The sequence below is a fragment of the Ursus maritimus genome, unplaced genomic scaffold (assembly GCF_017311325.1).
Source record: "Ursus maritimus isolate PB19 unplaced genomic scaffold, ASM1731132v1 scaffold_36, whole genome shotgun sequence".
NCBI classification, from domain to species: domain Eukaryota; kingdom Metazoa; phylum Chordata; class Mammalia; order Carnivora; family Ursidae; genus Ursus; species Ursus maritimus.
Genome location: NW_024426230.1, coordinates 1,473,867 through 1,499,969, shown reverse-complemented (window position 1 = coordinate 1,499,969; position 26,103 = coordinate 1,473,867). Strand labels below are relative to the sequence as shown.

The window sequence follows — 26,103 nt, the reverse complement described above, 5'->3', positions numbered from 1 at the left end:
TTAGCTGGGGGCACAGTTCCGATTTTCCCCTCCCCCTTCCCGTGCATCCCTCCCTGCCTGCTCTGGGGAGGCTGTTCTGACCTCTGAGTGTCAGTCAGCCTTTTGGGAATGCTGAATTTTCTGGTGGTGGTGGTTATCAGCGTGGGGAGGCTTGGTTTCCCCTCTCCTGGGTCTTAGGCCCCTGCTCATCTTAATTTGATTTTTCCCCCCTAGTGTTTGAGTGGTAGTGGGAGTGAGATTAGAGATAGAAGTTAGGGATGAAGACAGAAAAAGGAGATGGGAAGATAGTTTATCTGAAGTGAATCTCTGGAATTCATTGCCTGAAATGGGAGCTAACTTGTGTGATTCAGGGGGGGGGGATACAGGGTGTGGGGGAGGGTGTGTCCTGACTGGGAGGCCTCCTCTCTTTATCTCTTGGAAGTTGTTGGAATGAGGGAGTGGGAGAAACTGGGCGAAAGCCGAATGTAAGAACAATTCCTACACCTCTGAGCAGGTAAAAGTAGCCTGATTCTCTGAGCTTTCCAACTCCAGCTTTTGTAATTTGTCCTTTTGGATGGGAAGGTCCTTACTGAAGTTTGAACCCTCGTCAGCCCTACTTTCCCCGCAACCCCCTCCCCCGCCCAATTTCTCCATTCCTGTTGTTTCCAGATCCTCTTGGTCGGTAGGCCTTATTAAGCAGTTGATTATAAACACAAGGTTGGGATCACTTGCCGCAGCCATTCTTTCTTGTCTTCTTAAGCAATCAGGCTTCCCTTAATTTTTCATGCAGTTTTGTTAAAGATGCCTGTGGCCAGGGGATAGGGAGGCCATAGGGTTGTGGGCAAATCACAGTCACTTTTGAGGGACTGTGTTCAGAGGAGTATGTTTCTCCTTTCCATGTAAAAGTACTCTGGTAAATTACCTAAAAACAGTTGGGAGTCCTGACCCCACACGTCACAGCTTTATTCCATCTGGGCAGTGGGTGGATGTGGTTGCTGCGATCTGTGCTCTTCTCCCAAGGAAGACAGTTTCCCAGTTTTCCTGTGTGGGCAAGGTCTCTAGTCTCATCTGAAAAGCAGCCCTCCCAACCCCACCTAAGTGATGAGGCATGGGGGTTTCCTGACCCAAAACTAACGTCTTGCTCTCTCTTCCCCTTGGTTCTCTCCTGCCCTTCCCTCCCTACCTCTCCCCATACTGTCAGTGAGGAGAAGGAGGAAGTGACGATGGACACAAGTGAAAACAGACCTGAAAATGAGGTTCCAGAACCCCCCGTGCCTATTGCAGACCAAGTCAGCAATGATGACCGCCCAGAGGGCAGTGTTGAAGATGAGGAGAAGAAAGAGGTAAATTTCCAAGCCACCTGTTGGGGTGGGTGGGCAGGAGCGGGCCTAGGGGAAAGCGTAGACCACTTTGGTGATCCCTCTTACACAGTGGGATAGCTTAAAGAAGGGGATAGGCAGACTTGGATCAGGATAGGGCCAAGGGAGAATTCACTGGTTTAGCAAGGGAGACCCCTTGTGATGGGGACAGGGCTCATTCATTCCTCTTTCTTTGTTGGGGAAGTAGAGCTGTCCAGACTCTTGGAAGTTTGTAACTAAAGGAAAAGTCAGTTAATGGCCCTTTATCCAAGACCCAGGCCCAGCTTTCCCTGCTACCCTCTCCGAAGCGTCTCCCTGTGGTAACTTAGCTTTCCCTCCTTTTTAAAAGCCTGTGGGAGCTCACCGCCATCTAGTGGGCTTTGGTGATTCTCAGCTGACGAGCCCTGCTGAGGAATTTTTGTTCCTCCTCTGCCCTCTAGCGGTCATATTGCAGAGATGTCGCTACTTAAGAAGCCAGCACTTGGGGTGATCCCAAAAGCCCCTTCTCCGCACATCTCAGATCCCTCTAGTTCCTTTTTTGGCATATATGTTATCTTGTGTCCTGCACCCAATTCAGGGGGCTCCCCCCATCAGAGCCAGCGAAGTCTTCTTGGCTCTTAAAGTAATAGAGAAAGGATTAGCTGGGTTTGGGAGTGGGGTAACAGGATGGGAGGGACTGTCGTGTGTGTAGCCTTTCTTTGGTGTGTGTTGCGGGGGTGGGGGCCGGTGAAAGTGATTTGATGTGCAGAATATTATTTATTACAAGGTCCTTCTTCCCCGTAAAACTTTGTCCAAGTACCTCATGTACGGTAATCCGCCCGTAAAATATAACCCTGCCCAACTGGCCAATCGCTGATGCCGCCTCTTCCTCTGGACCCACCCGCTGCTACTGAGCTGCCCAATCAGAGCCGAGTCTGCTATCCAGGTGTCTTGGCCAGAGGGGGGCATGTATATGGGATCCTGTGATGGGCCCCCTTTTGCCTCCCTGCCTTGCTTACATCAGGGGGCCAAGAAGAGCACTGTTCTGGAGAGACTTGTATTGAGAAAGCAAAAAGCATTTGGAAAGGGGTGGACTTGCATCATCTCCCTATTTGGGACACCCCAAGAAGAGCTTGTGTCAGTGCTGGGGCGCCTGCCCACATGCCCTTACCCTTTTGAGGACTGTGGGTTGCCTTGTTTGCTACAGACTGTTGGGATCCCCATCTAGGGCACCAAGACCTCCTAAAGAGTCAATGTTTGTGATCACAGTGCCATGCTGTAAAATACCAAGTGGAGGCTCTCGGCTTAAGCTGTGACGACTAGGAGCCCTGCAGAGAAGTCTAGGGTTTGAGCCCAGGGATTTAATGCTGATGACAGCCAGCCATGTATCACCACTTGCTCATCAGATGGACTTTCCTTTGGTCCCTGTTGTCCATGGTGAAGGGCAGCATGTTGGTCGCTCCAACTTCTCCTCCATCCCTGGAGGCAGGGGCTCATCCACCCACCTGACTGGAACCACTGTCTCAGCTGGAGTCCCTGAGGAGATGCCACACAACTCTCAGAAGAAAAGTATTCTGACCTTGCTGCTGAATGTGTGCCAGGTCCTGGGGCTATCCACCTACTGCCCCCAGGCTGCCTTCATCAGAGGCTCCATGAGCCCACTCGGTGAGAGGACCCCTTCCCCATTTACAGGCAGAGGAGAAAGGGACTCTGGAGTTGTCACCTGGATTCCAAGTATTGGGTGGTGGTATTGCTGGATCTTGCCACTGGTGGACATAGGGTCCTGCCTGCCTCTCACGATAAAAGGCCAGGACCATTCCTGCTACTCACAGGCCATCTCATCAGGGACTGCAAGATGATGCCCCTACAGGGCTGGGACTGATGTCTCTGCCCTTTTCCCCCCGTACCCCTCGCTGAGCCTGGCCACCGCCAGTGAACTGTCTTGACATCATGGAAACTGGGCAGCGTCCCCCCACACGTTTTCCTCCCGCCCCCCCTGCGCCCCTGGGAGGACTCTGGCAGTGCCGTGCTGACCACCACGCCGTGCGCCCACCTTTTTTGCCAACCCAACCCCCCACCAATTGCACAGCGCCTAGCAGGGAGGGCTCATTCTGATTGGACCGGCGGTTGACTAGATACAGTACACAGTGAGGTGCGATTGGCTGAACTGAAGATCCCAGGTGTGAGATGGTACCTGGAACATTTGTCATATTCCTAGTTATTTTCTTCTTTATTTTCTTCTTCTTTTTATTTAATCTTTTATTTTGATTATTTTCTCTTTCTTTATTTTTCTGGTTTCTTTATTGGATTTATTTATTTATTTGGTTCATGTTTTTCCTTTTTTAATTAAGACCTTTTTTTTTCTTTTTCTTTTTCTTTTTTTTTTTTCCTCACTAACTTACCCATCGAGAGCGGCCCGGCTAGGGGTCAGGCTGGCCCTTAACGGAGACCAAGGAGACTTGGTTAGACGACACAAACGGGGCTGGGGGGTGGATGGGGAAAGGGGATTTCATCCAGAGGGTCCTGCCCTACCCTTTAGAAGGGTGGTAGGTCTTAGTTTTTCCAGAAATAAGCACTGAAATCTAAAAACACTCTAATCCCCTTTTCTCTCTCTCCCGGTTTTTGCTCTGTCCATAGTCTTTCTCCCACTGAGTATTTGGGGCAGAAACTTGCTCGAAGGCAGGTTTGGGAGTTTCTGGTCCTTGGCAGAGCCCCTAAGGCTTAAGCCCTGGTTGGAGAGGAAACAGTAAGGCTCTGCTAGAGCTCTGTACAGTGGGTTGGAAAGCCTGAGGCTCCCTGGGGACAGTCTGCCCCTCAAAATAAAAACGTTCCTTTACCAAAGTCACCTTTAAAGTCTTTCTGCTGGCATTTGGCTCAGGAGCCTCATCTCTGGTGGGTCTAGTGCTGCCCTGTAGGGGTGTGGACAGTCACAACAGTCTGCTGTCCAAGTGGCTCAAAGCCGCAGTCGGTGGCTGTCCGGCTGGACATTGAGAAAGGGAGGAGGCTCACCTTGTTGCCGTGATCATCCCAAAGTTGGTTTTCCTTGTTTCCTCATGTTTTCTGAGAGTTTACAAGGAGACCTAGGAGGACTAGATGACCCAGTTCTGGGCATATCTTGTTGGGTTTGGCGTCCTCTCGACCCATAGAGACAGTGGAAGAGGGCATGACCAATGCCTTTAAAGGGCTGGGAGGCTCCTGAATTCCTCTTCCAGCTTATTTCTGGTTAAGCTAATACACAGGTGTGGTATGGACTAGATGACTTTTCCCTGCTGTGATGTTTGATTTTATTTTTTTCTCTAACTTGCATTGATTCTGCTTCGTTTTTGCCGTTTGCCGCTTCTGTTTTGGTCTCTGTCTGTCTCTGTGTTTCTCTCTCTCTGTGTCTTTGGAGCCTATGCTAAGACTGCCCCATCTAACCTCCTTCCCCCCTCTCTGTGGGGTGTGTCTCTTTCTCTTCCCCCCCCCCTTTTCTTCTCTATACAGAGCTCGCTGCCCAAATCATTCAAGAGGAAGATCTCCGTTGTCTGTAAGTCTAGCCCCAAATCCCTGATAAAGGTCAGGAGTACCATAGAAATCAGTTCACAGAGAAATAGGTTCCCATTCTCTCTCGGTGGCATTCTTGGGGTCACCCCTTCCCACCCCATGCCCTCCACCCAGCACATCTACATCTTGGCATATTTATGGTTCCATTTGAAATTCAGAACTTCAGATAATCCCTGTCATTTTTTCCAGGTCACGTTTGTTTCTTGACTAATGACACTGTGAAGTGTCTCACCATTTCCTGTCTAGCCCTACGTGCGTTTCCTCTTTCAGATATCTGAGCCCTTAGAACCAGCAGTGGGTTTGAGGGACTCCTCTGTAATGTTTATCCGTTTGTCCTTTATTCTGAGGGAGTGTCTGAGGAAAGGAGAGTAGAATGCTCACACCTCTAACAGTAACATTTTTAACATTTTCGCAATAAGGAACTCTAAATCGACAAAAGTGTAATAGACCTTTAGAACTTAATAGGAAGTCATAGTGTGAAAATGAACCTAAAGCATGATCGGATCATGTCACAATCTCACATTAACTTTAATTAGATATGGGTGCCACATAGTCTTGTTTTTCTGCATTCCTATGGCCTTCTCAGTCTGCCCCAGTTCTTCAGTTATTTCTACTACTAAAAGTTCAAACTGCTCACCACCCTGGTTACCCATCCCTCATTGCCTTCAGAGATCAGTAGTTTTTATTGGTCAGAAAGTGGCTCCAGTCCTTTTACTGTTCACTTTGAAGCATGGTTTCCCCAGTCCCCCAGTACAATTTTCTTAAGTTAACCTTTTACTGAAATTCCAGTCGAAGGCTATCTTTAGGTGTTAGTGGTGTGAACTGGCAGAGGACCTAAGACCATCTAACCGTTCGGTCCTATTTCTTGGGGACAGCAGCTACCAAGGGGGTGCCAGCTGGAAACAGTGACACAGAGGGGGGCCAGCCTGGTCGGAAGCGGCGTTGGGGAGCCAGCACAGCCACCACACAGAAGAAACCCTCCATCAGTATCACCACCGAGTCACTCAAGGTGAGGTGGGAGGAGCCGGGGAGGGGAGGATAAGACACGTTGAGGTGGGAGTAGACACGGGCCCAGTGTAACGGGGTGGGGGGTATCTGTGTCCCAGAGCCTCATCCCCGACATCAAACCCCTGGCGGGGCAGGAGGCTATTGTGGATCTTCATGCTGACGACTCCCGAATCTCTGAGGATGAGACAGAGCGTAATGGTGACGATGGAACCCATGACAAAGGGCTGAAGATATGCCGGACTGTCACCCAGGTAAGGCTCTTGCATCCCAGTGTCGGGAGCAGGCAGCGGCCTCCGAGCAGGCAACCATAGAGTCCAGGAAGGGAAGTCTGCCATCTGTGCAGAGGGTTGGGCTAATTGCCCTTTTAGGGGTCAACGGACTACCCCATCCAGCCTGTTGTCCCTAATAAAGAAAATTTTATTAGAACACGGCTACAGGAGCTCATTACTCTTATCTCTGGCTGCTTAAGAGCTATAACGTCAGCCTTGAATAGTTGCACCAGAGACTGTATGACTCAGAAGGCCTAAAAATATTTCTCATCTTGCCCTATACAGAAAAAATTTGCCCGCTCCTGCCTTCGTTTTGCTTATGGCAGAGTTGAGGCATTAATAATCCTGGGATCCAGTGGAGAATGAAATCTTTCCCCTAGTGGAAGGAACATGCTCGGTTGACTATACCACCCTCTCTCAGGAAACCAGAGGCAGAGAAGAGCGTGCCGGTTTGTGTTTAAGAATTCCTCCATTATCTGATACCGTACAGGTAGTGCCTGCAGAGGGCCAGGAGAATGGCCAAAGGGAAGAAGAGGAGGAAGAGAAGGAGCCTGAAGCAGAACCCCCTATACCTGCCCAGGTTTCAGTAGAGGTGGCCTTGCCCCCGCCTGTGGAGCATGAAGTAAAGAAAGGTGGGTAAAGCATGCAGCTCCCTGAATGCCCGGAGCACTTCATTTGGACTTTTTTAAAGAAAGCATTTGATGGGTTCTGCCTTTTATTACAGTGATTTGCATATCTGTTTTAATCTCCCTCTCCTAGTTATTAAGCTACTCGAGAGCTAGGTTAGAATCTTTGAATCTCCATAATGAGCTTTGCGTAGACCGTACTTTGCACACTGTGGGTGCTCAGCACAGTCGGATGGAAGAGTGACTGCTTGGTGGGGAGTAAGAGAAAGGCCCCACAGAGGTAGGAGAGCCAGCCTTGCTCCCTGCTGAAAACCGTTCATGTGCTCTTTTTGATAGTAACTTTAGGAGATACCTTAACTCGACGTTCCATTAGCCAGCAAAAGTCTGGAGTTTCCATTACAATCGATGACCCAGTCCGAACTGCTCAGGTGCCCTCCCCGCCCCGGGGCAAGATCAGTAACATCGTCCACATCTCCAATTTGGTGAGTAGGAGTCGTTTCCCACAGCACAAGGCTTGTTGAGTGGTTAAGAGTTTGAGCTTTGGATTCCTGTTACTTCACTTCAACTCCTAGATCTGCTAGTTACTCACTGAGTGACTGACTTAATCTCTCACAACCGGTCTCTTCATCTGAAAAATGGGAACAAAGTATCAGCCTGCAGGGCTGTCTGGAGGATTTGTGGAGGGCCTGGCACATAGTGTCTCCGTTAGTGTTACCGCTCTTGGCTCCTCTCACATTCCCACGTGAGTTCCTGCCCCCCTCTGCACCCACTCTGGACTCCTGTGCCATACATTTGGGGAATCTGAAGACTAGTTACAGGAGTATTGTTCTTGCCTTCTTCGAGACTCGGAAACTGCGTTTTCCTTGGCAGGTGCGTCCCTTCACTTTAGGCCAACTGAAGGAATTGTTGGGCCGGACAGGAACTCTGGTGGAAGAGGCCTTCTGGATTGACAAGATCAAATCTCACTGCTTTGTAACGGTGAGGGGAGGAAGCTGATTCTCTAGGTTGTGGCATGTATTTCCTTTTGTAACCAATGTGGGCAAGTTCGGGGGCTGTGTGGCAAGTGGGAGGGATCGAGGCCTGTGGTGACCTTCTGCCTTCTCCCGTCCTTCACCAGTACTCAACAGTAGAGGAAGCAGTTGCCACCCGCACAGCTCTACATGGGGTCAAATGGCCCCAGTCCAATCCCAAATTCCTTTGTGCTGACTATGCGGAGCAAGATGAGGTAAGAAACCTAGGGAAAGGAAGGAGGGGAGGAGCAGGGGAGGCCATTATCTGCTAGAATCCAGCTGAGATCCTGGCCAAACCTGCAGTCACGGAGATTCCTTCTCCCTCTTCCCCCTAGCCCTCTGTTCCTTTCGACGAACCATGGGGCTCCAAAATCTGTATGCCCTCGTACCTGGGCTCCTTCAGTGGGAGTGTTACCCTCTCCATCCTGACTGTCCTTGTCCCTCCTCTACCCACAGCTGGATTATCACCGGGGCCTCTTGGTGGACCGTCCCTCTGAAACTAAGACAGAGGAGCAGGGGGTACCACGGCCCCTGCACCCCCCGCCCCCACCCCCAGCCCAGCCACCACAGCATCCCCGGGCAGAGCAGCGGGAGCAGGAGCGGGCGGTGCGGGAGCAGTGGGCAGAGCGGGAACGGGAAATGGAACGGCGGGAGCGAACTCGATCAGAGCGTGAATGGGATCGGGACAAAGTTCGAGAAGGGCCCCGTTCCCGATCACGGTCCCGTGACCGCCGCCGCAAGGAACGTGCGAAGTCTAAAGAAAAGAAGAGTGAGAAGAAAGGTACTTAGCTGTGGGGACACACATACCTGCTCGTAGGTGGGAAAGGGACCCAAAGGGGATGGGACACAGAGTCATAGGGCATAAGGTCTGACTCACTTGCTTCCACCTCAGAGAAAGCTCAGGAGGAACCGCCTGCCAAGCTGCTGGACGACCTTTTCCGTAAGACCAAGGCAGCTCCCTGCATCTATTGGCTCCCGCTGACTGACAGCCAGGTGAGTGCTCCCTTCCTGCTCTGCTCAGAGTAGCACCCAGGCTTGACGGCAGTGCGAGGGGGAGAGTCGCTTGACTATTGGTGTGAGCAGGCCCAGGTGTTGGCTTAGGATAAGGGAAGAAACTAAGCATCACGGAAAGGCAGTTTTAAGAACCAGGTGACCGTACGCCGTCGAGAAGCCAAACCCAAGAGTGCGAAGGGCAACACAAAGACAGGAACTGGGTTTGTGTGTCTAGGAAGCGGGCTGTGCCAGCCATCCTTTCTGGAAATTAGATTTCAGGTAGCTGAGAAACCATTTCTCTGCTTTTTTAGATCTAGGATTTTTTGCCCTTTTTTTTTTTTTTTCAATTTTTATTTATTGGTAAGTAATCTCCACACCAAATGTGGGGCTCGAACTCACAACCCCAAGATCGAGAATTGCATCCTCTTCCAACTGAGCCAGCCGGGCACCCCTAGGATTTTTTACTTTTTAAATTGAAGTTTCTTTGTAATGGGCCTTTTTGGGAATTTGAGGCTGGTGTACTCAGCTAAAGGGAAAAGCGGTGTGTTCACATCTGAGTAGCGAGAGAAATACCAGCGGTAAGGCATGGATGGTGCCGCTGCCTGTCATGGGTGTAAAAGGCAAACACTTAGAGGGATTGGGACCCGGAGGCAAAGATGGAAGTGATTGCTGACAACCCCCTTCCTGCGTAACAGCACAGGCGGCAGTGATCCTGAGCTAGGGCAGGGTCCAGAGACAGAGACAAAGTGGGACAGGCGTGAGTGGGGCTGAGATTGCTCTCCTCTGCCTTTGCTGCCTGCTGCAGATTGTTCAGAAGGAGGCAGAGCGGGCTGAACGGGCCAAGGAGCGGGAGAAGCGGCGAAAGGAGCAAGAAGAGGAAGAGCAAAAGGAGCGGGAGAAGGAAGCAGAACGGGAACGGAACCGACAGCTGGAGCGGGAGAAGCGTCGAGAGCACAGCCGAGAGAGGGACAGGGAAAGAGAGAGGGAGAGGGAGCGTGACAGGGGTGATCGAGATCGGGAGAGGGAGAGGGACCGGGAGCGAGGCAGGGAGAGGGACCGCAGAGACACCAAGCGCCACAGCAGGAGCCGGAGTCGGAGCACACCTGTGCGGGACCGGGGTGGGCGCCGCTAGCCGGGAACACCTGAGGGAGAGCTGCAGGCATCAGCCACCCTGCCCCGGGGGGTTCGAGGCCACAGAGGGATAGGTACAATTTCCACCGCCCTAGAACCAGGGGTCTTTCACACCATTTACCCAGTGCTCGAGTATGGCTGCCACCTGACCCCACATACCAAATGGAGCAGTGGCCGTCTTTCCCCCCAAAACCCCACACCCATAACCTATCTCTTGGGAGTTAGCCCTCTCCTCCCTCTCATTCCCCATTGTTGAGTCTGAGAGGGAAGAGCTAGGTTAGGGAGGGAGGTGGTTGGCCCAGAGGTGGGGAACAGCCAGGAGCCCCAGACCTCTCATTTTTCCTCCATCCTGCTCACCACCTCCTTTGGGTACTCACAACCCCCTCTTGGGAACAGCCGGGGCCAGGACTGGGTCACCTATGAGCTGAATCAGCATCTCCTCCTGAGTCCCAGGGCCCCTGCAGTTCCCAGTCTCTTCTGTCCTGCAGCCCTTGCCTCCTGCCCACCGGTTCCACTTTATATCCACCTTTTCCTTTTGTTCAATTTTTATTTTTATTTTTTTTATTATTAAATGATGTGGTCTATGGAAAATAATAAAAATCTGACTTAGTTTTAACTAGTGCGTGAGACTGGCTTTCCTTGGGCAGGGCCCGGGGGAGAGCCGCACTGAGTCCAAGAGGATGGCTGTAGCGCGGGGCCACCATGGCTTGCACTCCATACACTTGCTAGGCAGGCTGCTGCTTCCTGGAGCAGGGAGTTCCCGCGCTCCATCCCTGCCTGTCTCTACCCACATCACCACACAGCCTCTTCGTCACTGGAGGCCAGAGGGGAAGACCCCTGGGAAGAGGAGGGTCCCTGTCCAGGTTCCCAGTCCCCAGTTAGAGACATTTGGTCACCTGCTCGCCACCTTCAAGGCGCCTCCCACAGCGGCCGCCAGGGGGCGGCAGCCACTCGCTCAGTGGGCGCCTGTAAATGAGCTTCCCAAAAAGGCTCTGCTCCCCACCGCCGTCCCCTCCCGCTGCTGTCGTGCCTCGGTCCCTGACCCGCTCCCAGGGCCCGCCCGCGGACTCCCTGGACTCTTCCGCCGGCCTTAAGCGCTCCCCAGTCGGCCGGTTGTGGTGCCCCGCACCGGCTCCCCAAATGCCGCCTCCTTGCGGCCGGGGTTCACAGCAGCCCCAGAGGCCGCTCCGGCAGCGGGAGCGGGAGCCGGGCCTCTCCGCAGCCGGCTCCTAATTCCCCGCCTCACCGCGCGCTCACCCTTCGCCCCGCTGCAGGGGGGCGTGCGGGGCCGCTCGGTGCTCCCGGCTGCACCCTCCCCGCCAGCCGTTCGGAGACGGCCTGGCGCCGGGGCCTGGACGTCCTCCCGCCCGAGTGCCCCGCCGGGCGCTGCGGGCCCGGTCCGGGAGGGGCGCCGCATCTGTATGCGCCCGGCGGCCGGGCAGCGCCGCCCCCGCCCCCGCCGCGCGGGCCCGGGCTGGCCGGGGAGGGTCGGAGGCTGGGCTCTCTCCCGCGCGCCGCGGAGCCGCCTCGCTCCTCGGCAGGCGGAGCCTCCTTCCCCCGCCCCCTCCGTCTCGCTCCCTTGTTCTCGCCAGGGCCGCTCAGACCTGCAGCGGAGCCGCGGCGCCCGCTCCGATCGGCTCGGGGCTGCGCCCCCGGGACCCGGCGACGCGGGCGGGCGGGGACGCTCCCCGCCGGCCTGGGCCCCTCGGCACCGCCAGGTAAGGGCGCCTGCCCCGGAGCCCGGGGTCGGGAACCCGCGGAGGGGCAGCAGGGGGCCCGCAGCCTGCGGGTGTCTTCAGAGCGGTGCGCTCCGTGGCTGGGAGCCCACTGCCGGCTCCCTTCTCCCGCGCTCTACCTCTTTCCCTTCTTCCCTCGCACCTCTCTCCCTCCTTTCCCCATTTTCCTCTCCCTCTGTTTCTCTTCACCCTGCCTTCTCTCTGCCTGTTTGCCTCTTCTGCCCCTTCCCTCTCCCTCTTGCCCTTTCTCCACCTCCTCTTCCTCTTTGCCTTTTCCTTCCCCTACCTTTCCTTTCCTGTCTTTCTCTTTGCCTTTTCCCGCTCTCCTTTCCTTCCCCCGTCTCTTCCCTCTCGCCGCCTCTTCCCTTCTCTCTATCCTGTTTCCCACTCCTCCAACCCTTTCCTTCTCCTTCTCGTCCCGCCTCCCGCTCTGGTCCCCGGCTTCCCTCCCGGCTTCCCTCTTCCCTCGGGAGGGAAAGGACTGGCAGGTGTGTGTCTGCTGTGGGGGAGGAGGGGCGGCAGCCACAGCTACCTGAGGGGTCCCCCCAGGAGGAGAGGGAGGAGTCAGCAGTGGGAAGGGTCCTCTCTCCAGCTCCCTTCCCCAAGCCCCTCCTGGCTGCCCCCTCTCTCAGATTGAAGTTCCCGAGGCCTGCTCTGACCCCCGCAGCTGAGGGCTACCCCCCACCTGCCCATCACTTGCAGAAAGCCCCTCTGCCCCCCTCCTACCCATTCCCAAGCCTGTTACCTATGACTCCTCTCTGTCTGTCAGACACCCAGGCTGCCTCCTTTGATCTCTTTCCTTGTGTCTCTTGCTGCCATTCTGTCTCACTCTGTGCCGGACAGTGCCTGAGTCTGGGTCTCACCATCACTAGCACTGAGTCTGTAGTCTCTGCTCTCCTCTCCCAGCCTCCTGGCCCTGCCCCCAGCTCTACACCCTCTTCTTTCTTCCCCGCACTCTGCCTCCTGAGCCCAGTCCCCCTTCAAGGACTTCAGCTGGCAGTGTGGGCTGGGGGCAGGTTCCAGAGAGGTGGGGTTCCCTATGGAGGAGGGACTTCCACAGTCTCTCAACCCTGTCTCAGCCTGCACGCCTTGTCATAGCTCAGCCTGACCCCAGCCACCCTGAGACCACACCTCCGTGAGTGCCAGCCCCCGGATTTTAAGCCCTTTCCCTGGTAGCCCCAACTCCTCCGGCCCCCTGGCCGCATACCCAACCTGGCAGCACAGGGGTAGATCTTGGGTTCCAAACCTTCCCCACATCCCCCCTCCTGTTTTCCTCCCCAGCTTCTCTACTTAGAGTTGACTGGCCAGAGATTTATCAGTTTGTAGGGCTGGAGGTGAATACAGGCAGAGCCTGGTGGAGGGAAGGATCAGACCGTCTGCTCTGTCTCAGTCTGGGTTCTGGGCAGGGGGGTGTCTGGTTCCTTGGAGGTCTGATCTTCGGCATCTAACTTTGGTTGGGGGATGGGGAGAGTTAAGGGTTTCCTTGACCCTGAACAGCTACCTGTCCTACAGGTGTGGATCCATGGGGTAGCCCCAAAGCATCTGCCCTTCTGCCCCGGCCAGCTCATGCCTCAGTACCCGGGGACAGTGAACAGAGCCCTGCCTGGAGCCCAAACATGTGGGGCCTGGTGAGGCTCCTGCTGGCCTGGCTGGGTGGCTGGGGCTGCATGGGGCGCCTGGCAGCCCCAGCCCGGGCCTGGACGGGGTCCCGGGGGAGCCCAGGACCAGTGCTGCTGCGGAACCGAAGGAGCTGGGTGTGGAACCAGTTCTTTGTCATTGAGGAATACGCCGGTCCAGAGCCCGTCCTTATCGGTAAGGTAAGGACCAGCCCTTCCCATGTCTGCCCTGACTCTCGAGGCCCTTAGGCCCCGCCCTGCAACTTCATCACTTCTTCAATGACCTTGGTCCCTCAGGACTCCCAACACTCCACCCAGTCATAGGCTCTTTAACCTTTCTGTCCCTATGCTGGGAACCTGCTGCCGTTTCTCTCCGACCCTACAGCTGCACTCGGATGTGGACCGGGGCGAGGGCCGCACCAAGTACCTGCTGACCGGGGAGGGGGCAGGCACTGTATTTGTGATTGATGAGGCCACAGGCAATATCCATGTCACCAAGAGCCTGGACCGGGAGGAGAAGGCACAGTACGTGCTGCTTGCCCAAGCCGTGGACCGAGCCTCAAACCGGCCTCTGGAGCCCCCGTCGGAGTTTATCATCAAGGTGCAGGACATTAATGACAACCCGCCTATCTTTCCCCTCGGGCCCTACCACGCCACCGTGCCCGAGATGTCCAATGTCGGTGAGTACCCCAACTCTGACATCCCAGATCCCGTCTCCTGGAGCACCCTCACCTCTCCTTCCCGCATTGCTCTCGTGTCTGGGTCCCCCTCATTTGCTGTTCTTTCCCACCTGGCCCTGCCCCTGCTGAGTGGGGTGCCGGGGTCCCCCACAGGGACGTCAGTGATCCAGGTGACTGCTCACGATGCCGATGACCCCAGCTACGGGAACAGTGCCAAGCTGGTGTATACCGTGCTGGATGGACTGCCTTTCTTCTCGGTGGACCCCCAGACTGGTGAGGATAGCGTTCGGAGCCTGGTGGGGCAGCCATGCGAACAGGCACCCCCTGACCCGTCGTGTCTCCCTAGGAGTGGTGCGTACTGCCATCCCCAACATGGACCGGGAGACGCAGGAGGAGTTCTTGGTGGTGATTCAGGCCAAGGACATGGGCGGCCACATGGGGGGGCTGTCGGGCAGCACTACGGTGACGGTCACCCTCAGCGATGTCAACGACAACCCCCCCAAGTTCCCTCAGAGTAAGGGGCCAGTGCTGCCACCAGAGCCATTCTTTGCCCACCCCCACCCCCTACAGCCTCTGGAGAAGCCTTGCCTCCACCCACCACCACCACCACCACCACCCCCCCAGCCCCCTGCTCTCCTCCAGCCAGACCCCAGGAGAAGGAAGTTCCGGGAGAGGGAGGAGGGCTGGGAACCCAAGATGTCTCCCCTCCGTCCCCCCTCAAGGCCTATACCAGTTCTCGGTGGTGGAGACGGCTGGGCCGGGCACCCTGGTGGGCCGGCTGCGGGCCCAGGACCCCGATCTGGGGGACAACGCCCTCATGGCATACAGCATCCTGGACGGAGAGGGGGCTGAAGCCTTCAGCATCAGCACAGACTCCCAGGGTCGAGATGGGCTCCTCACTGTCCGCAAGGTTAGCCTCCTGTCTGCTAACACTCGCACACTCACTCCTACCTACCTCTTGCCCCACAAGGCTCACTTCTAACTGGTCTAGAACAGACTCGGGACCGCTGCGCTGGAGCTCAGAGATCAGGGTCATCTTTCTGCTGAGGGACTGGGGGGCCCAGCAAGGGGGAGAGACTGGCTCAGGATTTTTCATGTACAGTCTATGATGGAGCTGGGGGCAGACCTAAGGTCACAGGCTGAGTCATCTGCCTCACACTGACCACTGCGGCCACTGCCCCTCAGTGCCCACCTCTCCTCTCAGGTGGGCTGAGCGCCGCATGCATGGGGAGGGGACCTCTCACCTTCGGGACCTTGGGCCTGCTCTGGTTTCCTGTGCCTCAGTCACTCCACCTCCCCTCCCCATAGCCCCTAGACTTCGAGACCCGGCGCTCCTATTCCTTCCGCGTGGAGGCCACCAACACCCTCATCGACCCAGCCTACTTGAGGCGAGGGCCCTTCAAGGACGTGGCCTCCGTGCGTGTGGCTGTGCAGGATGCCCCAGAGCCACCTGCCTTCACCCAGGCTGCCTATCACCTGGCGGTGCCTGAGAACAAAGCTCCCGGGACACTGGTGGGCCAGGTCTCAGCAGCAGACCTGGATTCCCCAGCCAGCCCAATCAGGTGAGCTGGGGTGTGGGTAGGGGAAGGGCCAGGCCTCAGGGAAGGAGCCCAGTGGCAGGCTATTCCCACCGAGGATGGGCCCCCTTCACCAAAAATCCCACTCACCTCCTGGCAGAGGTCTCCCTCTCTGCAGGGCTGAGGGCCAGGGAAGGCCTGGAGGACCCAGCTAGCACCACCACCCCCTCCCCCGCCCCCGCCCCAGCTCCAGCCATCCCTCTGGGAGGATAGCAGTGGCGCCTCCCAGTGGCTGTGCAAGCAGATGCAGGCTCCTCGGCCGAGCGCCGATGCTGGATGGCTGGCTACCACTATCCCTCCGCACATTTTATCCACTCGATAACATTCAGTTTTCACAACAGCCCTGTGAAGTGGGCACAATCATCCCCAGTTATTTTAGAGGGTAGGCCCCGACAGGTTAAGTTCCTTGCCCAAGGTCACATAGTCAGGAAACAGCAGAGCTGGGACTCGAATCCAGATTTGTCTGCCTTGAGAAGAGCCACTCTTCCCACCTTTCAGCATCCCTGTCACAGGAGTGAGGGGGGTGCTGGGGGCATTCCCATTTTGTAGTTAAGTAAACAGAGGTTAAACGATTCACCCAAGGTCACACAGCTGGTCTGAGGCAGAGCAAGCCTGGGGTCCCTGCGTCTCTAGCATAGAGCCCAGAAGTCAGAAAGACAGGCTGTTTTCCCCTCCTTCCACCTCTTTCTGTCTGTCCCGCACCATGAAACCCGGTCCCCCTGAGTCTCAGGACAGGTGTTTAATGTTGATAACTTCCCTAAGCGATTTGTCTTTTAAGGGGACCCTAATGTGGTTTATGGCTCTGGGTACCCGGGGCGGGCTCAGCCCAGCGAGCTCGGGCCCTCTGCCCAGAAGAACCAAGAGGCCCGTCAAGGCGAACAGAAGGGAGGGAGGGGTAGCAGCAAGCTCTGGCCCTGCCCGCAGATCAGCCCCCAGCTCCGCTCCATCTTCCCCAGATACTCCATCCTCCCCCACTCGGATCCAGAGCGCTGCTTCTCCATCGAGCCCGAAGACGGCACCATCCGCACAGTGGTGCCCCTGGACCGCGAGGCTCGCGTCTGGCACAACCTCACGGTGCTGGCCACAGAGCTCGGTGAGGAGCCCGGGGCCCCCAGGAGAGGGAGAAGGCAGCGGCAGCCTGGCCGAAGAGCTGTCCCTGAGCAGGGAGAGGGGAGGCAGTCACTGCCCCCGCTGGCTTCCCAGCCTGGATCACCACCACCAGGCAGGCCTCCTGGTCTCTGAGGTTGGGCTGGCCTGGATACAGTGGATCTGCCTGCGCATTCCCCTGACTTTAAATTCACTCACATACCTGACTTTCCCCAACTGGGAAACAAACCCAACCTCAAATAGCTCCTAAGCCCCAGGAAACCCCAATCTGCCGCCTGGCAGACCCTGTCCTGCCCACTGTCCGCTTCAGGCTGAAGCCAGGGGCCAGGGCGGGTCTGGGCCCCTCCTCTGGAGGCTGACTGGAGGGCTCCAGCAGCCCCTCCCAGGGAAGCCCTACAGAGAGCCCTCAAGGTAGCGGAGAGCGGCCCTCTCTGGCCCCTGTCAGCCACCAGTCACCAGCAGCAGGCTTTGGCTGCCTCTGGGCGGCCGTGGCCCATGGAGTCAGGGAGACCTCCCAGACCCCTGTGAACCTCGCCTTATCACTACCGCTCACGCTGCGGGGCCTCCTACCTTTGCTGTCTGTGTCTGGTCTATGGGAACTGTCACTGTGTGCACAGATGTTTGTACACGGCAGCGAAGAGCTCTATGTGTGTGCATGTGATTGTGTACGTGTGTGTATAATTCCGTGTGTGTGACCCATACATATACACACATGTAGTTGTGTGTGTGTGTGTAGTCGAGCGAGTAGAATAATTAGATGCGTATAAGGATAGGTACAAGTAGCTGTTTGTATGTATCACTCTGTGTATATACATGTTCGTGGACGGAGAATTTATTACCTAGTGAGTACCAGGTACTGTTCTAAGTACCAAACGTGGATTAATTAACGTGATCACCAGCACAACTTTATGAGGGAGGTTTGATTATTTCCCTGTTCGAAAATAAGGAAACTCAGACAAAGAGCAGTTAAGTAACTGCCCCAAGTCACACTGACGTGAAGGGGCAGAGCCATGAGACCCCGTGAGGCTGCGGAGTCAGAGTGCTTAGCCCCTCACCACGTTGCCTGTCATGCGTAGACGGTTACGTGTACGGGCCCATGCGTACGTCCCCGTGCCTGTGTGTTACATGGCGCTGCATGCGTGTCTGTCCGCGTGAATGTCCCCGTGTGTCTATACAGTGCTTGGAGTTGTCCGTGTACACGTAGCTGGCCGTCTGTGTGTGTGTGTGTGTGTTTCCCTCCCTGCCTTCTCACCCTCCCACCAAATCCTGCTCTCCAGCAAACCCCAAGATCAACTAGCAGGCCCTGGGCCCTTATTGCAGAGAAGGAATGGAGCCCCCAACCTTTTGTGAGGGAGCCCACTCAGCCTCCCTTGCCCAGGCTGGGACCTTGGCCCCTTCCCCGGGGCAGGCCAGCTCTCTCCCCACCTGGGAGAGGACTAAAGAATCTGGGAGGCTCGGCCAGGAGAGGCGGGCGTCAGGGTGGGCAGGGATACCTGTTTTCCATTCTTTCTCGAATGCCACTGGCAGTGAGGAGCAGGTCAGGGTAGTGACGGGAAGCCACCTGATGAAGGGTTGCATGAAGAAGGGGGCCCGTGTCTGGCTGTGGCACCCAGGCTGGCCTGGTTCCCCAAGGCCAACTCTAAGTGCTACTCATTGCTATGCCATAGCCTTCCAACCGCTGACGGGGCGTGTGTGTGTGTGTGTGTGTGTCTGTCCGTCCCCGTCTGTCTCGCTGGTGCTGTGTATGGAAATGCATCCTCCGGACCCCGGGGCGGGGGGACGGTGACACTGAGTGCACTGTGTGTATCCAACGCCCACTTCACACCTGTTGTATTTGTTCTGAATGCTGAGTACACATCGAATATATGGCATGAATGTGTTTGTTTCGTGCCTGTTGTCTGTGTGCACCCCGTATGCACCTTCTGTCTACCTTTCACTTGTGGCGCCTGTGCCGGGCTGTGGGTCATCCTGTATGCCCATCATGGGTGCCTCGCCTTTGGGCTGTGCGTCCCACGCCGCACTTACCTGGGCTGCCATGTGAATGCTGGATGCTCTTGGTGGGGTTCCATTCATTTCACAACGCCGTCTGCTGCTTGCATGTTGCATGCAAATACCGCGTGTGGCACGTGTGTGCGTACGCTTCATGGGGCCTCCGGGCCCACGCACCATGTGTGTTGTGTGTCAACTGTTGCGTGTGCGTGGTGGGGGTGTATGTGTTCATATTCTGGCTCCAGACAGCTCCGCACAGGCCTCCCGTGTGCAAGTGGACATCCAGATCCTGGACGAGAATGACAATGCTCCCCAGCTGGCCGAGCCCTACGACACCTTCGTGTGTGACTCTGCAGCCCCTGGCCAGGTGAGCCGCTGAGGCAGAGGGGTCGGGACCCTACAACCTCCAGCTGCGCACTCCATACAAGGCCTCTCTTCTTGCTCCCAGCTGATTGAGGTCATCCGGGCCCTAGACAGAGATGAGGTGGGCAATAGTAGCCGCGTCTCCCTTCAAGGCCCTCTGGGCCCCGATGCCAACTTCACTGTCCGAGACAACCGAGGTAGGTGGCCTCCCCGCTCTCCTCCTTCCCTACCACCCCCTAGCCCAGCCCGCCTCACCCCTGCCCACACATCTGGGCCCTGCACCCAACAGAAGGTAGATGTGGACGTGCACGCATCTGCTCTTCGCCGGCCTTCCCCATTGCGGGCTGTCTCCCTGGGCCGCACCCACCCTACTGGGACGGTGTCTCAGGAAGGGGCCCAACACCTTGCCTCTCCCACAGATGGCTCCGCCAGCCTGCTGCTGCCCTCTCGCCCTGCTCCGCCCCGCCAGGCACCCTATCTGGTTCCCATAGCACTGTGGGACTGGGGGCAGCCAGCCCTGAGCAGCACTGCCACAGTGACTGTCAGCGTGTGCCGCTGCCGGCCCGACGGCTCCGTGGCTTCCTGCCGGCCCGAGGCTCAGCTCTCACCCGCAGGGCTCAGCACTGGGGCCCTGCTTGCCATCATCACCTGTGTGGGCACCCTGCTTGGTGAGTCGGGCCACCTTGGGACGTGGATGTGGGGTCTGAGCCTGCAGGGGGTAGAGAGAGGAGCCAGCTCCCTGGACCCAGCGAAATCCACCCTAGGGCTTGAAGGATCCCCCATGCTGGGATTTTCCCGCTACCTTGTGTGTCCGAGAGAAGAGCTCTGGCCTCGAGTCCCTGACATTACCAGTCCACAATGACAGCAACAAGCCTTAAAAACTTTATTGAAGCCTGACTCTGGACCCTGTGCGATTTCATAACATGTCATGTTTTCCACACCAGCCCTCTAAGGGTCAAAGAGGTTCAGAGAAGCGAAGCAACTCCCCACAGTCACACGGCGAGTGCGGGGTGAAGTCAGGCCTCCAAGGGGGCTTGCCAGGTGTCACACCCGTCTTGCCACCCCCAGGCCACATTGTCTCCTCTGTCTCCCAACCTGCGTGCGGTCCAGAAGGGAAGCAGGCCGCCGTGCTCGGGGTCCCGCGGGCTCAGCGGCCTATGTGCGCCTCTCCCCCAGCCCTGGTGGTGCTGTTCGCGGCCCTGCGGCGGCAGAAGCAGGAAGCGCTGATGGTGCTGGAGGAGGAGGACGTCCGCGAGAACATCATCACCTACGACGACGAGGGCGGCGGCGAAGAGGACACGGAGGCCTTCGACATCAGCGCCCTGCAGAACCCCGACGGGGCGGCCCCGCCGAACCCCGGGCCGCCGGCGCGCCGCGACGTCCTGCCCCGGGCCCGGGCGTCCCGCCAGCCCAGGCCCCCCGGCCCCGCGGACGTGGCCCAGCTCCTGGCGCTGCGGCTCCGCGAGGCGGACGACGACCCCAGCGTGCCGCCCTACGACTCGGTGCAGGTGTACGGCTACGAGGGCCGCGGCTCCTCCTGCGGCTCCCTCAGCTCCCTGGGCTCCGGCAGCGAGGCGGGGGGCGCCCCAGGTCCCGCCGAGCCCCTGGACGACTGGGGGCCGCTCTTCCGCACCCTGGCAGAGCTGTACGGGGCCAAGGAGCCCCCGGCCCCCTGACAGCCGGCCCGGCCCTGCCCGCCCGGTGGGGCAGCCCGCACAGGCCCTCTGAGTGAGCCCCCTGGGGTCCAGGCAGGCGGCAGCAGCCCGGGGGGGCGCCCCCAGACCTCCTCTCGTCCCTGTGCCCCTCTTCCCAGCTTCCCCAGGGCAACCTCCTTCTTACCTCCCTCCTCCCGAGAGTCGTCTGTATGTCTCCCTCCAGGGATCTCCGTCTCTTTCTGTAACACTCTCCTGTCTGGGTCTGGATTGTGTGGCTCGACTCTGAATCTCTCTGTTCTTTCACTGTGATTCCACTCTCTCCGTGACTCTGTGTTGTCTGCCGGATTCTAAATCTCTCACACCCCTCTCTCTGTCTCCCTTGCCCACACACATGCTCTGTGTCTGTCTCCTGCCCACATCTGCCTGCATTCTCTCTGGGTCCCTGTGACTGGCTCTTCAGTTTTTTCTGTTGTCCATCCCAAAAGCAAGAGAAACTTCCAGCCACTGCTGCCCACCCTCCTGCGGGGGATGTTCGGCCCCAGGTCAGTGCCCCTAACTAAGGGGGTGGGGAGGGGGGGAGCACAGAGATGGCCTGAAGACCTCCTCCACTCACCACCTAGAACCCCGGGCTCTCCTGTCTTTACAGACCTGCCCGCATGGTTCCATCCATCACATGGCCTCATCCTGGCTCCACTGGCCTCCAGCAGAGAGAGGGTGCCAGCCCACCTCCCAGGGCGAGAGCTCCAGCCCCCCACCCGGCCGCCTCCCTGGAGCTCTGCCCAGCTGTTGGCCTGCCCTGGGCATCCCAGCTCTGGGCATTGTCTTGTGTGCTTCCCAGGCCCCAGGGGGAGGGGAGGGGAAGGAAAGGAAAGGGGGAGGCAGCTGGGGAAGGGGAAAAAGGGAGGAAGGGGAGGGGCCTCCATCTCTAATTTCATAATAAACAAACACTTTATTTTCTAAAGCTGGAGCCCTGTTTCCAGTTTTGCACGCACGCTTCTGTACAGAGCTTCCCTGTGCCATAGGGTGGGAGGAGAGGCCGGACCCAACCCCTACGGCTCCTTTCTTCTTTCAGGGGCAGTCCACTCAAGTCCCTCTAGCCCGAGGAGGGTTTGGGTTGTTTCCATTCAGGGAGTAAGTACCCCCACTGCCAACTCTCCTGTTCCTTGTTGGTTTCAAAATGTCCAAGGGAATTAAGGGGGATTGGCCACAGGGGAGGGTGGCAAGGAGAGTGCGGGTGAGAGCTCCTGAGAAGAGAGGGGGAGAGAGAAGAGACTAAGAAGAGAGGAAGAGGGGTTTCAGACTGGGAAAAAATGTGGCTGGGGGGCAGGAGAGGGGGCAAGCCAGTCCTCCGGGGCCTGAGGTGCCAGGTGGGAGAGGGTGGGCCGGGGTGAGATGGTGTAGTCACATTGATTCTGGGCCCAGTGCCTCCACCTTTAATTCTTCCCAGTCCTGGTCTTACTCTCCATGTAACACAAAGGAGGAGGGAGAGGGACCAGTGAGGCGAGCTATCGAGGGTCCCAGGGGTCGAATCAAAGTCAACTGGGGTGTGAGCTGAGTAGAGGGCCATCATTTCTCAGTATGCACTCCCTGAGCAGAGAAGGGAAGTCCTAACTCCAGGCAGGGCTCCTGGAGGTCTGAGGCGGTGGGTCAGGACCGATCCTCCATCCTCGATCCTTATGACCCTCCCCTCCAAGTGTGGGGTGCTGGCCATCGGGGGGGAGCTAGTGCAATGGGAAGATGCCTTCTCTCACACCTTCCATGCCTGCTTGGTTAGGGCAACCAGGTGGCAGAACAGGACCCTTGCCCCGGGGCTGGACTTGTCCTTTGCTGTGTGAAGGGTGGAACCAGAGCCCTGACTGGCCAAAGGCCTGTGCGAGAGCAGGCTGACTGTCCCCCGAAGGAGACGATTAGGAGCCAACACCCCAAGCGTGATGTCAGAGGGACAGGGTTTTCCAGTTCAGGGCAGGATGGGCAAGCTCTCTGCCCCTTTGGTCTCACCCCAACATCTGCATCAAGCCTTTGGGAGTAAGTGGAGAAAAGGGAGGGACTGACTGGTGGGCCACTCCTAGGTGGTGAGGCGTGCGCAGAAGTGGGATTCGGCCTTTAGGTGCCCTCCCAGGTCTCCCTACCTGCTTCCTGAGGTCCAGCCCAACTCTGACTCTGGCAAATGCGGAGGGAAAAACAGGGCATAGGGAAACAGACCTGTCAGCAAGACCCCTGGGCTTATCTCTGGTCTCAAATACCTCATCAGCTCGAAGGACAGAACCTGTCAAAGGGACCGTGGAAGGAAAGGAGAAGGGAGAGAAGGGGCAAGGTGACAGGAGAAGGAGGGGCTCCCTTCCTATTCTGCCCTGTATGTGGGTCCCCCCCCCTTTATGGGAAGGGGAAGGGCACAGAGCATCCCAGGGGAGGGAGCTGCAGGCAGTTTTTGAGCCTGTGACTGGGCTCAGGTTGCAACCCCAGGCTGCAAGCATACACACACACACTTTTTCACATTCCTGGGGCCTCAGGGGTGTGAAGACACAGAAGTGGGGAACTAATGCGATGAGCTCTGCCCCCACTTCCTCTCTGCTTTGGACCATTTTTCCAAAATAAGTGGCAAGGCCTGGGTTTCTCTCCAAAGAGGGGCTGCTCTCCTTATCCAGATGTTACCACTTTCTCTTCCAGTCTCTTTCCTGTCTCCGTACACAGGAACTGCACGGGCACCACCTACCGCACTTGCGCGCACACACTTCTACTGGGCCACACACTCACACCGGGACGCAGATCCACATACATCTCCGCACTTGGAGGTGCACGCTCTACGCCTGAGTCCATCACCCACTTGCACCCTGGGCAAAAGCTTTCCTCCTGTGCTTCTCCACAACGAGGCTGGCCCTGGTCCCTGAACTCCGCTTATCATTCCCAGAGCCCCGCACCTTCTCCCCAGAGGCTGAGGAATGGACAGGGGGTGCAGGGTTGCTGTTGAGGCCACCGACCAGATTCCTGGACCCTGACTCAGAATGCTAGCCCTCCTGTATGAGGCAGCTTTCTGCCGCTTCTCCTCCCCACCCCCCAATTTCCTCCCTCTGCCTCCACTGCTTTCCTTCCTGAGACTCCCTGGCCCTTCCTCCATCCTCCCTAATCATGCCCTGAAGCCCAGAGCCTGGGAGTCTCCTCTGTCTGGCCAGCTCCAGCCTGGAGGAATTCTTAGCAGGAAATGCAGTGTTGGGGCTTGGGGCTCAGAGCGGGGCTGCAAGCTGAGAGGAGGGGTGTCCAGGAGGGAGGAAAGGGGGCTTCGAATCTTGGGACTGGAGGCTCTGCAGGAGTGGGATGAGAGACAGAAGGTTCAGCAACCTTCCTTCCGGTCAGTCCCCATCTCTTGGTTGACTGTGCTTCCCACCCCACCCCCCTTCAACTTTGTTTGGGGAGATGCAGGGCAGGGCAGGTGGCCCTCCTGGAACTAGCAGCCGGCAAGGCCAAGTCAGGGCTTACAGAGGAGCTGGAGGAGGGGCCGGAAGGGGGGGAGAGGATGTGTTAGCCCAACAGTTCCCATTGGCACAGCCACCTCCCTCTTTTCTTCATTCCCCAGAGGGAGTGACAGGAAGGAAAGGCTGGAAAGAAGGCAAAGGGAAGAAAGGAGGAAGGGGAAAGAAGTCTGGCAGCAGCAGTGAGGAGGCTGGAAGACCAGAGCTCCCAGTGGGCTGTGGCCATGGCTCCAGGCCCTGGGGGGAGGGGGTGGCCCAGCTGCTTTCTCCCGCACCTCACTCCCAGATCCCTGCAGGGCCTTGGGCAGAGAGGGGAGGCAAGAAAGAGGCCCTGGGAGGCCAGAGCTGTGCTAAAGGAGCAGAGCTCTGGAGTGGAAGGCCTGGGTTCCAGCCTCACCTCTGCCACTTACTGTGCGACCCTGGGCGAGTCGCATAACCCTTGAACCTGTTTCTTCTTCTGTAAAGTGAGGATAATTTCTACCTCGGAGTTACCATGAGAAGCGCATTTGGAAGGAGTAGTGACTGTAGTCTTTCGAGTCCCTTGGGGTCAGGGCAGGGGCCGAGGGGACAACTGCTGGGAGAAGCCCCTCACCACCACAGGGTCCATGCTTCCCTGCCCGCCCCCAGCCTGGGCACTCTGGGCGACTCGCCCCACCTTACCCCTCTCCCAGCTACCCCCCTCACCAAGGTGACAAAGTGACAAAGACTGAAGCTGAGATGAGCACAAGAATGGGAAGCAAAGAGAGCGGGGATCCCGTGGGAAAAAGCGGCAGAGAGGGTGGTGAGAAAGAGGGTCTAGCACCTAGCCCCATATCTGGCGTGCAGCAGGCACGCGGGGAGGATTCGCCCAGAGGAGGACTTGGGGGGGGAAGGCAGCTGGACCAATCCACCGGGCATCCCGAGGCACGTGTTGGACAGTCATCAATAGCGTTGGGAGGCAGAAGCGGATGGAGACTTGGAACGAACGGAGCTGGGGACCCCTATGGGCTGGAGCCAGATGCGCTGAGGCTGCTCCCCCCACCCCCGTGCCCATCCTCCCACCCACTCCCTTGGCCTACCGCCCCCCCCCTCCAAGTCCTGCCGCTTCTCACAGCATCTCAGTCTCTGCGGACACCCTGGAGCCTCCGTGCAGGGTGGCTGGCTCAGGCTGGTCCCGGCGGGCCTCCTCCTCCTCCTCCTCCGGCTCCGGAAGCTTCTGCAGCTGCGAGTACAGCACACAGGCGTCGTTGCGAGACACGTACTCCCATCCGCTCTCCCGCACGTGGAAAAGGTCCACAGAACCCCCGGAGTAGGCGTCGCGGTGGGTGGCGTGGGCCACGGCGCAGCGGGCCAGGGCGTAGGCTTCCTGGGGGCTCATGTCGTAGCGGTAGCCGCGGTCTAGCACGCCGTAGGCGTAGGGAGATCCGGAGCCCACGGAGAAGACGTTGCCTGGCAGGCGGGTGCCGTCACTGTAGACGTAGAAGAGGGCAGGGCCCGAGCGGTCCCAGCCGCACAGCGCGGTGGCCACGCACAGATCGAGGCCGCGGTAGCGGGACAGCATGGCCGCCAGGAGGCGGGCGGCTCCGGCCACGCTGGGGGGCTGGCCCTCCCGCAGGGCCCGCAGCCGCAGCTCCCGCCGCAGCACGCGGTACCAGGTGGCGCAGTCGGCCGACGTGCCGGACGTGGTGCCCAGGAGGTGCTGGTGCACGGGGATGATCTTGCGGGAGGCCGGGCACTGCACATAGTTGCCGCAGGAGGACCGCGTGTCCGCGGCGGCGATGACTCCGTGGCGGAAGCGGAAGGCCAAGGTGGTGGTGCCATGCGCCAGCCCGGGGCCGTGGCTCCGCACGAAGGTTGCGGGGTCCCAGCCTGGGGGCACGGCCCAGCCACCCGCCTGAGGCAGGTGAGGCGATGGTCCCTGGGTGTCGGGGGCCTGCCACTTGCACACATCCTGCAGAGCCATCTCTGGGGCTGAGTGATGGCCGCAAGGACCCGGGCAGGGCTTTGTGGGCTGGAATGGCGGGGGCGGGGGGGGGGG

The 26,103-nt window shown here is 57.9% G+C and overlaps 3 protein-coding genes across 10 annotated transcripts in view; 2 read left to right on the top strand and 1 right to left on the bottom strand.

Annotated features, from left to right (window-relative positions):
- Positions 1 to 10,512, top strand: part of ACIN1 (apoptotic chromatin condensation inducer 1) — a 33,093-nt gene extending 22,581 nt beyond the window's left edge. For 5 of the 8 annotated variants that reach the window (XM_008710540.2, XM_008710537.2, XM_040620725.1 and 2 more), the window contains 11 exons: positions 1,181 to 1,322; positions 4,800 to 4,842; positions 5,735 to 5,868; positions 5,966 to 6,118; positions 6,627 to 6,768; positions 7,099 to 7,244; positions 7,633 to 7,740; positions 7,880 to 7,987; positions 8,229 to 8,553; positions 8,665 to 8,765; positions 9,571 to 10,512. In XM_008710540.2, coding sequence (XP_008708762.2) covers positions 1,181 to 1,322; positions 4,800 to 4,842; positions 5,735 to 5,868; positions 5,966 to 6,118; positions 6,627 to 6,768; positions 7,099 to 7,244; positions 7,633 to 7,740; positions 7,880 to 7,987; positions 8,229 to 8,553; positions 8,665 to 8,765; positions 9,571 to 9,897 — 1,729 coding nt within the window. In that variant the 3' untranslated portion in view covers positions 9,898 to 10,512. The remainder of the gene's footprint in view (positions 1 to 1,180; positions 1,323 to 4,799; positions 4,843 to 5,734; positions 5,869 to 5,965; positions 6,119 to 6,626; positions 6,769 to 7,098; positions 7,245 to 7,632; positions 7,741 to 7,879; positions 7,988 to 8,228; positions 8,554 to 8,664; positions 8,766 to 9,570) is intronic. The other 3 variants (XM_008710539.2, XM_040620724.1, XM_008710538.2) reach the window with 3 other exon arrangements.
- A 2,393-nt stretch (positions 10,513 to 12,905) lies between these two features.
- CDH24 (cadherin 24) lies at positions 12,906 to 20,730 on the top strand. The gene is made up of 11 exons (XM_008710573.2): positions 12,906 to 13,449; positions 13,634 to 13,928; positions 14,082 to 14,201; positions 14,275 to 14,442; positions 14,651 to 14,838; positions 15,237 to 15,490; positions 16,462 to 16,598; positions 18,847 to 18,968; positions 19,050 to 19,161; positions 19,384 to 19,632; positions 20,141 to 20,730. Exons 1-11 carry the CDS (start codon positions 13,249 to 13,251, stop codon positions 20,638 to 20,640), a joined length of 2,346 nt encoding a protein of 781 aa, XP_008708795.2. The 5' UTR covers positions 12,906 to 13,248; the 3' UTR covers positions 20,641 to 20,730.
- Positions 20,731 to 25,173: 4,443 nt separating this feature from the next.
- On the bottom strand, positions 25,174 to 26,028 carry PSMB11 (proteasome subunit beta 11). The gene has a single exon (XM_008710572.2). The coding sequence runs from the start codon at positions 26,026 to 26,028 to the stop codon at positions 25,174 to 25,176; it is 855 nt and encodes a 284-aa protein (XP_008708794.2).
- Positions 26,029 to 26,103: the final 75 nt, after the last annotated feature.